The sequence below is a fragment of the Alligator sinensis genome, unplaced genomic scaffold (genome assembly GCF_000455745.1).
Source record: "Alligator sinensis unplaced genomic scaffold, ASM45574v1 scaffold1860_2, whole genome shotgun sequence".
NCBI lineage: Eukaryota > Metazoa > Chordata > Crocodylia > Alligatoridae > Alligator > Alligator sinensis.
This window is the reverse complement of record NW_005843035.1, coordinates 57,509-66,679: the sequence shown is the minus strand read 5'-3', so window position 1 is coordinate 66,679 and position 9,171 is coordinate 57,509. Positions and strand designations below refer to the sequence as shown.

At 64.8% G+C, this 9,171-nt stretch overlaps 1 protein-coding gene across 1 annotated transcript in view; it reads right to left on the bottom strand.

Annotated features, from left to right (window-relative positions):
* The window catches only part of LOC102371867 (coiled-coil domain-containing protein 88B), a 19,438-nt gene extending 10,273 nt beyond the window's left edge, over positions 1-9,165 (bottom strand). The window contains exons 1-17 of the mRNA XM_025193252.1: positions 9,046-9,165; positions 8,779-8,860; positions 8,097-8,255; positions 7,478-7,624; positions 6,709-6,850; positions 6,227-6,408; positions 5,960-6,037; positions 5,138-5,605; positions 4,800-4,924; positions 4,608-4,710; positions 4,178-4,282; positions 3,967-4,047; positions 2,805-3,019; positions 1,964-2,074; positions 1,501-1,645; positions 646-791; positions 303-399 (exon numbers count right to left, since the gene is read on the bottom strand). Of these exons, the coding sequence (XP_025049037.1) occupies positions 303-399; positions 646-791; positions 1,501-1,645; positions 1,964-2,074; positions 2,805-3,019; positions 3,967-4,047; positions 4,178-4,282; positions 4,608-4,710; positions 4,800-4,924; positions 5,138-5,605; positions 5,960-6,037; positions 6,227-6,280 (1,728 nt within the window). The 5' untranslated portion in view covers positions 6,281-6,408; positions 6,709-6,850; positions 7,478-7,624; ... (1 more) ...; positions 8,779-8,860; positions 9,046-9,165. The remainder of the gene's footprint in view (positions 1-302; positions 400-645; positions 792-1,500; positions 1,646-1,963; positions 2,075-2,804; positions 3,020-3,966; positions 4,048-4,177; positions 4,283-4,607; positions 4,711-4,799; positions 4,925-5,137; positions 5,606-5,959; positions 6,038-6,226; positions 6,409-6,708; positions 6,851-7,477; positions 7,625-8,096; positions 8,256-8,778; positions 8,861-9,045) is intronic.
* Positions 9,166-9,171: the final 6 nt, after the last annotated feature.

Sequence of the window (9,171 nt, the reverse complement as noted above, 5' to 3'; positions counted from 1 at the left end):
GGCATGAAAAGGGTCAAAGCCTCCTCAGCATCTTCCGTGGCCCCTCCACTTGACCCCAGCCCCCCACATCACCTCCAGGGTCCCCAGACTCCCCCCTAGAGCCCCAACCCTCCCCAAGATCATCCACAGCCCCCCCCAGTCCCCCCATTTCTGCTCCCAGCAAGCAGCTGCTTCCTGGGTAGGGGGTCATCAGGGTGTTGGAAGAACAGAATGGGGGAGTCTGGGGAGCAGGAGGGTATTGAGGGCCAGGCAGAGCAGCGTGAGGGAGGCAGGGAAAATGGGGGAGGGCTGGAGGGCACTCACTTGCCACGGCCCGGGGCGGGCTCCAGCACACGGTACTGGTCCATGATCTTCTCCACCAGCTTCTGTTTCTCTCGGCGCAGCTCGTTCAGCTTCTCCCTGTGCAGGGGTGGGCAGAATGGGGGTGGGTTACAGGCGACTCCCAGGGCTTGGTACAGGGCCAGTGGTGGGGCCTGGCACTGCTTTCTGTGGTGGGTTTGGGGGCCCAGGGTCCAGGACTGAGAGTGACTCCAGGACCTGGTGCTGCTTTTTAGGGTGGACTGGGAGTGTGGGGTGGGGTGGGGTGGGGTCTCCCACGGCCTGGTACTGCTCCTGAGCTGGGTCCAGGGGGCAGGGGACTCTCACAGGGCCTCGCGCTGCTCCTCATGGTGCTTTTCCCGCGCCTCCATGTTCCGCTCCAGCAGCCTGCAGTTGTCCCGGCCCAGGCGCTGCAGCTCCCCCAGCAGCGCCCGGTTCTCTTCCTCCTGGGTCGCCTTGAGCTGGGCCAGGAGCTGGGGGGCAGGCCACAGGGGGCAGGACTATGAATTAAAAGACCACACCCCTCCAAGCCATGCCCCTTGAAGGCAGGGCACACCCCTCGAGGCCCCACCTCAACTGACCACGCCCACTGGGAGGCAGGGCTGGGGCTGTGAATGGGAGCAGGCCACACCTCCTCTGTACTTGCCGCCTGGGGAGCCCCCTGCTCCTCCAGTATCCCATAATCCTCCATCACGGCCCTCCCGGAACCCACTAACTCTGCACATGACCTGCAAGGGGGATGAAACCTCCCAGCGCACTCTGCTGCTCCTCCAGTATCCCACAATTCTCTACCATCCCCAATACTCGCCTCATTCCTCCAATATCCCACAATCCCCTACCACCACCCCCAACACCCCAATCCTGCACTATCCCACTATCCCCCACCACTGCCCCAACAATCCCATGATCCTCCAATATCCCACAACTCCCCCACCATCCTCAACACCCCCCCTCTGCTCCTCCAATATCCCACAATCCCCCCCTCCAGCTCTGCCCACCCCATAGCAGGGAGAACTGGGGGGAATCACAGGGGAGGTTGGGACCCCCTCCATCATCCCACAGCCCCCCACCACCATCCCCCTAGACCCCACCAACCCCATCCTATGGGGCGGCCCATCCAGTCCCCCCCCCCACTCCCCCAGTATCCCATGATCCTCCCCATTGCCCCCAGTTCCCACCCACCTGGCACTGGTCAGCCAGCCGGCCCAGGGCATTCTCAAGCTGGTGGTTCTGGTCCCGCAGTGCGGCCGTCTCGGCCCCCAGCCGCACCCGCTCCAGCTCCAGCCCTGGCAGGCGCCCACGTAACTCCCCTAGCTCTGTCTGTGCCCTGGGAAGGGGGAAACGGGGCATCATGGACCCCTCAGTGCCCTGCTAGTCCTCCAGTATCCCACAGTTCCCCACCACAGCCCCTGGGACCCTATAGCCATCTTCTTCCCCCAGGCACACCCAACCCTCTGCTTCTTCTCCAGTATCCCACGGTGCTCCCCACCTTGCCCAGGGCCCCCATTGCCACCCCCAGCCCCTAGCAATCCTCCCAAGTCCCACCCAACACCTTCCAGGCCCCCAGTGCCTGCTGTATGTTCCCAACACCCCCACTTGCCCCCAGCTCCCCCACTCCCACCAGTACCCCCCAAAGCCCCAGTACTGGTTGAGCTGCTCCTCAAGCCGGCCCCGCTCCTGGGCCAGACTCAGCCGGTCCCGTTCAGCTGCCTCCAGCTGCTCCTTGAGCTCTGGGCTCCCCTCCAGCACTGCCTGCCTGGGGGAGAGGAGGGGTGAAACCTCCCAGAGCTTCCGAGCCGGAGCCCAGTCCCAAATGATACCCTTACCTCTGACCCCACAAAACCGCCCTTTCCCCCAAGTCCTTCCCTTGATATCCGACCCCTCATCCCCAAAGTGCCAAGATCCATGGGAAACCACAACCCTGCCCCCACCTCCAAACCCAGGCCAGGCCACCACACTCCAGGTGAGACTGTGACCTCTGACCTCTCCATACCTGCCCGACCCCTCCAGCTTGGCGGCTATCAAGCTCCAAGGGGGTCCCCCGAGGCCTTCCCCCTGATCCCCCAGGTGCCAAGCTCCATGGGAGACCAAAACCCATCCCTGCAACCCCAGTACAGGTCACCAAGTTCAACTGATGCCCTGATCTCTGACCCCCGAATTCAAGGTCACTAAAGTCCAGATCAGGCCCTGCCCCTTTGACCCCACAAAACCTCCCTTCCCCCAAGTCCTGACCCCTGGCCTCCAAGGTGCCTAACCCCATGGGAGAGCACAACCCCTGCCCCCCTCACTGCCTCTGCTCAACCCCAGCACAGAGCACCAAGCTCCCCGTATGCACCACCCCTTAAGCCCCCAGCCCACATGACGTCCCTCCTCCTCCTCATTCTGACCCCTGACCCTCAGGATGCCAAACCCCATGGGAAACCATGACCCCTGCCCCATCCCTAACCCCAGCCCAAGCCACCACACAAGCCCCCGACTTCCAATACCTGTCCTGCAGCTGGCGGTGCTCAAGGCGCAGGGCCCGCAGTGCAGCCTGGAGGGTGGCCTGGCGGCTCAGTAGTGCTTCAAGGCGGGCGCCCTGCTGTTCGTGGAGCCGCGCCAGCCCAGCCTGCTCCCGCCGCAGCCCCTCATGCCGCCCACGCCATGTGTCCCTCGCCTGCCGTGCTGCTCCCGCCTCTGCCACCAGCCCTGCCATGCGCCCCTGCACAGGGAGGGTAGCAGTCAGGAGGCTCTAGGGCAGGGCTGACGGCCTCAGGGTCAGGGCTCATGGTGCTATGTTGAGCTTGGGGGTCATAAGGCTGAGGGGCAGGGCATGGGGCTGTACTAGGGGCAGGGGTCATGGGCCTGCAGTAGGGAGAGAGCCCATGGTGGTGACCTCCAGACCCTCTGATAGCTCTTTAATCCCCACCCCCTGTGCCTGTGGCACTGATCCCTGGCCCTGGTTCAGTGCCACAAGTCCTGGGAGTCAGGGGTCATGGCAAAGGTAGGATCAGGGGGCTGTGGTAGGGATCAGAGGTAGGCACCACAAGCCCTGGAGGATGGGGGTCAGGGTGCTATGGAGGAGGCAGGCACTATGGGGAGGCCTGTAGGGTGGTGGGGGGTGTCACAGGTCAGAGCTATTGTAGCAAGTGTCACAGTGCTATAGAGGAAGCAGAGGTTGGCACCACAGGCCCCAGGGCGTGGGAGTTAGGGGTCCTGGGGCTACAGCGGGGTCAGTGTCACAGGCCGAGAGGTGGGGTCAGGGGTCACAGGACTGTGGAAGGATCAGGATGATGGGGTTGTGGTGGGAGCAGAGATCATGGCGCTCTAGAGTGGGCAGGGGTCAGCACCACAGGCCCCGGGGGGTGGGGATCAGGGATCACAGTGCTATGGCAGGGTCAGGGGTCATAGGGCTGTGGGTAGGGAGCAGGGGACACATGGCTGTGGAGCTGTGGTAGGGGCAGGGGTTAGCACTACAGGCCCTGGGGACGGGGGTCACAAGTCACAGGGCTCTGGGCAAGCCGGGGATCAGTGCCACAGGCACAGGGGGTGGGGGTCAAAGAGCTATCAGAGGGTCCAGAGGTCAGCACCATGGGCCCTTGAGGGGTCTGGGAGGAGCTCTGAGCCCTCAGGGGTCTGGGGCTAGGGGTCAGAGGACAGGGGTCTCACCTGGAGCTCAGCCAACTGGGCATGCAGCCTGGCATTTTCTTCCTGCAGACTGTTGTGCTGCCCCTCCAGCTGCCCTGTGGTCTGGGAGGGGTATCAATGGAGGGGGGCATTAGCTGGGGGCTCCCACAGCTCCCCCCAGGCTCTAGTCCCCTGCCCCACCACCCAAAATACCCCCAACACCTCTAGCCCCCTGGTCCCCACACACACTCACACTGGTCTCCATCTCAGGCATGTGGCCCCCTGACTTGTTGGCCCCCTGGCCCTCGGCCTCTGCCCCTGGGGGCTTGGGGGGCTGCTCTCCCATGGGGCTCAGGACCTGGGGGCACAGAGCAGGGGGTGAGATGCAGTGAAAAGGGGATTGTCCAGGCAGGGGGGGAAGGAGAATGGGAGGCAGAGTAAGGTTGGGGTCTAGGCTGGGGCTACAGACTGAGTGATACAGTGAGGTGTTGGGGGGCTGTAAGGAGGTGACTGAATGAGACTAGGGCAGTGCATGGTGGGGCTGTATGGGGCACAGTGAGAGCAAGGGATAGTGGAGCAGCTCTGGGTTGAGAGGACATTAGTGGGTGGGGGGTAGTGGGCATTTTTGAGGGGTTCTGTGGAGATGGGGAGGCCTGTACAGGGGCTCTGGAGTGCACACTTACCTGGGGGGGTGGGTCTCTGGGGGGACTGAGGGGCTCTACATCCAGGCCAGGGGATGGCTGGGCCTGAAGCCCCTCCAGGCGCTGCTCCAGCTCCTCGCATTGCCTGGCGGGGAGGGGGAAGAAAGGAGGCAGCTGAACCCAGTTCCCCAAACTGCCCCCCTCACCTCAGCCCCCCAGCACCCCCTGCCCCACCTCTGGCGGGCACCCAGCTGGTCCCGCAGGCTCCGTGCCTCCTCCTCAACCTGTGCCAACTGCTCCTCTAGCCTCCCCCCGGCCTGCGCCTGCTCCTGCCCCCGGCGCCGCACTGCCCCCAGCTCCTGCAGGGAGGGAGAGGGGAGGGTTAGAGTCCCCCCCATGGGATCCCTCCCCACTGTAGACCTTACCCTGGAGCTCCGCTACCTGCTCCCCAGCCACCTCCCGGCCCCCTCCAACCCCCTGCTGGGTGCCTCAGCCCCCACAACTGGATACTCTCACCCCCAGTGCCTGAGGCCGGAGCCCATGTGTGTGCCCCCCACCCGTCACCCCCTCACCTCCCGCAAAGTCTCGGCCTGGCGCCGCTGCCCCTCCAGCTGCTCCCGCAGGCTGCCCGCCTCGGCCTCCAGCCCTCGTAGCCTCTTGGCCTCTTCCTCAGTCGCCTGCAGCCGGGTCTGGGCAGCCACATGGGCCTGGCGCAGCCCTTCAAGCTCCTGCCGGGCTGCAGCCAGCCCCTCCTCAGCCTCCGCCAGCCGCGACCCCCACACTCGCTGCACCTCGTCACGGCGCCCCTTCAACACCAGGGCCTCCAGCCCCTGAGCCTCCAGCTCCTGCCGCAACTCCAGCAGCTGCCCCTCCAGCCGGTCCCGCGCGGCCTGCGACCTCGCCAGCTCCTCCACGGCCTCAGCGTGGGCAGCTTCCAGCTGGGCCAGGGCTTTGGTCAGAGCCCGCGCATGGTCCTCAGCCTGGCGCAGCCGGGGAGAGTCCACCGCCACTGCCTCCCCCTGCTCCTTCTTCTCCTGGGCCTGTGTGGGGGAAAGGGTCAGTGGGGGGGCACCTGTACCTGAGACCCCCCAGGGACTCCTTAAGGACCTCCACTGGGCACTCCCAGTACCCCCCCATACCTGGGGCCCCCAGAGCCCCCATCTGAGCCACCCAGGGTCCTCCCAATCCCCTTCTGAACCCCCCTACCTAGGACTCCTGAAGATCGTTCTCAACTTCTATGCCCAGAACTGGGATCCCTAGAGATCCCCAGTGTCCCGCAACCCCTCCATACCCGAGACCACCCCCGCCGGACTCCCACTTCCTCCCTCCACCCCCCCATAGCCCCTCTGTAACTGGGACCCCATTAAACCCCAGAGCCCCCCCCTTTTACCCACCTGGGGGGGCCCATCCTTCTGCCCCATGTCTCCCGGCTCTGTGAGGCCTGGGGGGGTCACCACCACCAGCTGCTGCCCCTGGGGGGGGGAGGGGGTAGAGGGGAGAACCTCTTCCCACCACACAGGGAGACTCTACTGTGTCCACTCCAGCTCTCCACCCCACTCCAACCCTCCTCCACTGCACAAAGACCACCCCCACCCCCAAGGCATCAGGGCCAGATCAGAGCCCTCACCCCATCTCCTAGGCCCCTACCCTGCCCCACAGACCTCTTGCTGGGGGGCTTCCTTCTCCAGCTCTGGCCCTGGACTCCTGGGTCCCATGGAGGCTTGTAGCACCTCTTGTAGGCGGCGCCGGAGGACTTGATTCTCACGTTCCAGGGCAGGCAGGCGTCCGGCCCCTGCCTCCCCCAACTCCTGGCTCAGGGGCAGCGGGGGGCTTTCAGAGAGATCTGAGGGGCAGGCAGTGTAACAGTGTCACAAGGTGGGGATTGGGGGTCTGTGGGGGGGGTCCCTGAGGAAAGGCTGCAGTGAGGTCTATGGGGTGGGGAGGGTTAGTGGTGCTCAGGTTGGAAGAAAGGCTGTGGGAACTATAGGGTGGGGGGCTATAGGATGTTCCAGAGAGAGAAATAGGGAGGTCTATGTGGTGGGGGGGTTATGGGGGGCCATAGGGCGGGGATCCATAGAGATGGGGAGATCTGTGCGATGGGAGAGAGGGATCTATACAGTGATTATGGGGGGCTGTGACTCACCCTTGCTGGCAACGTCATCGGGCTCGGGTTCCTCCTCCCAGGGCAGATCCAAAGGGGCCCCAGGGTGGGGGGATCCTGGCTGTGGCCCCCCCTCCCTCTGCAGCTCCAACTCCTCCAAGCGCTGCTGGGCCTGGTTCCGCTCCTGGGAGGCAGGGAGGACAGGGTCTGTGAGGGGACCCCCCCCAAGTACCCACCTCCCAGCAGGGGGCATAGCAGGGTGGAAACTGGGGGCTCTTGGGGGGCTGTCACCCTCCTGTGCTCACCCAATCCATAGGATAGGTCCTGCCTGGCCAAGGTTTGGGGGGCTCTGGGGGAACTGGACAGTGGGGGTCACTCAGCTCTGATATCTACTCCAGCCCTAGCAGAGGGGCTCTCTGGAGCTGTGGGACACAAGCTGCCTGGGGGAAGTTGGAGGGTCCCAGAAGTGATGGGGGGAGCCCTGGGAAGGCCTCCCACAGCCCCCACAGGGGCAGGAGCTTTCAAAAGTGGGGCAAGGTGGGGCAGGAGCTGATGGGGTGGATGCTGTCTGGGATGACTGGGGTAATTGTTTGGGGGGGAAGGGTCCCAGGAAATGTCCCTGGACTCGAGGCAGTGGGGGGTCCAGGAGGGGTCCTGCAGCAGATCCCCGGGGGGGGAGTTCCTACAGACCATCTATGGGGAGAAAGTGATGGGGGTCCTTGGGAAACTGGGAGTCTGTGGGAGGGGAACTGGGAGGTGGGGGAAGTCTGTGGGAGGAGAGGGGGGCACAGGGGGTGCCGCAGGCCCTCACCTCCTGTGCGCGCTGGAGCTGAGCACGGAGCTGCCCGAGCTGGCGCTGAAGTGGGGCCAGGCTCTGGGCACGGGCACAGACCTCCTCCAGCTGCGCCTCCAGCTGCTCCTTGGAATCGAGCAACGCCGCCGAGAAAGCCTGCTCCTCCTGGGGGGATGGGGGTTGTCAGGGAACCCCAGATACCCCCAGCCCTGACAACCCATCCCCTGACCTCACTGTGACCCATGATTTCCCAACCGCTATGTTCCACCTCCTCCGTGACCCCGGACCACTGTGACCCTTGACCCTCCCCTAGTGCCCATAACCCCCCATAACTCCTGATCCCAGGGCCCCTATCCAGACTAGGAGCCCCTCATAGCCTCTATGATCCTCCAGCCTCTCCCAGTGTCCTCCATAATCCCTGTTCCAATCACCCCCTCCCCAGGGCCTCTACCCCATGACTCCCAACCCCTGGGACCCCCCCCGCCATGACTCCAGACCTCAAAGTCCCCACCCCCCTAGGACCTCCCAGGACTCATGGGACCTCTGACCCCCTCCCTAACCCTAACCCATGACCCCTCCCTTCCACCTTAGTGCCCCCTGCCCCCATGACCCCTCAGTACCCCGCCACCGTGCTGACCTGGAGCTGTGCCCGGTCTCTCTCCAGCGCAGGCAACCGATCCCTCAATGCCGCCAGCTCTGCCTGCAGCCGCCCAGCCCGGCCTGATGCCTCCCGCAGTACGTCGACCTCGTCCCGGTACCGCGTGGCCTGCGCTGCCAGTGCCCCCACCACCCGCAGCTGCATGGACACACACATGCATGTGGGCATAGGCATGTGTGGGGGCAGGGGATGTGTATGGGACATGTGTGGGACAGGGGATACGCGTGGGACTTGGGGCAGAGAACACGTGAGGTATGTGAAAGCAGGGGACGTGGGTGGAATGTGCATAATGATACACATAGGTACATGCGGGACCCAGGGAGGTGGGGGACCCAGGGAACACACATGGGGCATGCATGTGAGAAATATATGAACATGGGGGACATGCATAGGGATATGGGGAGGTCAGGGGACCTGGGGAACAAGGGGATGGGGCAAGAAACATGAGGGCATGTGGCAGCAGGGCAGGGTGGGTGACGCACATGGAGGCTGGGGGGGACACGTGGAGCTAGGGCAGGGGCTCACGAGAGAAAGGTGAGGAGCGCAGATGCTGGTCCCAGCAGGGTGTGGGGGGGATCTGGGGAGCACCTTCAGGGCTGGGCCGGTGCCCCCTGCCCCTGTAGAGACCAAGGGGATGGGGACAGAGACTGGAAGGCCGTACCTCATCCCTCAGCCGTCCCAGTTCAGCCTCACGCTCCTGCAGCTCCTGCCGCTGGTCCAGCAGCTCCTCGGCCTGCTCCACGCTAGGGGGGGCGGGGGGGGCAAGGGGTTGGGGCAGGGATGGAGAAAGCCTCAGATACCCCCCATCTCTCCTCAGGCTTTGCCTTGACCCCAGAGGCCCCCACCACTCCCTGGGGACATACCCCTCTGCTCCTCCTAACCCCCACACACACCCCTCCCTCTGGGTCTTGCCCCCAGCCCCACTCACAGCTCCTGCTGCAGGCGCCGGACCTGGGCCCGGGCATTGGCCAGCTGCACCCCCAGGTACCGGGACGGGTCAGGGGCTGGGGCGGCTGTAGGGGGGGCAGGCACCTGTTCCAGCTCCAGGTCCCCG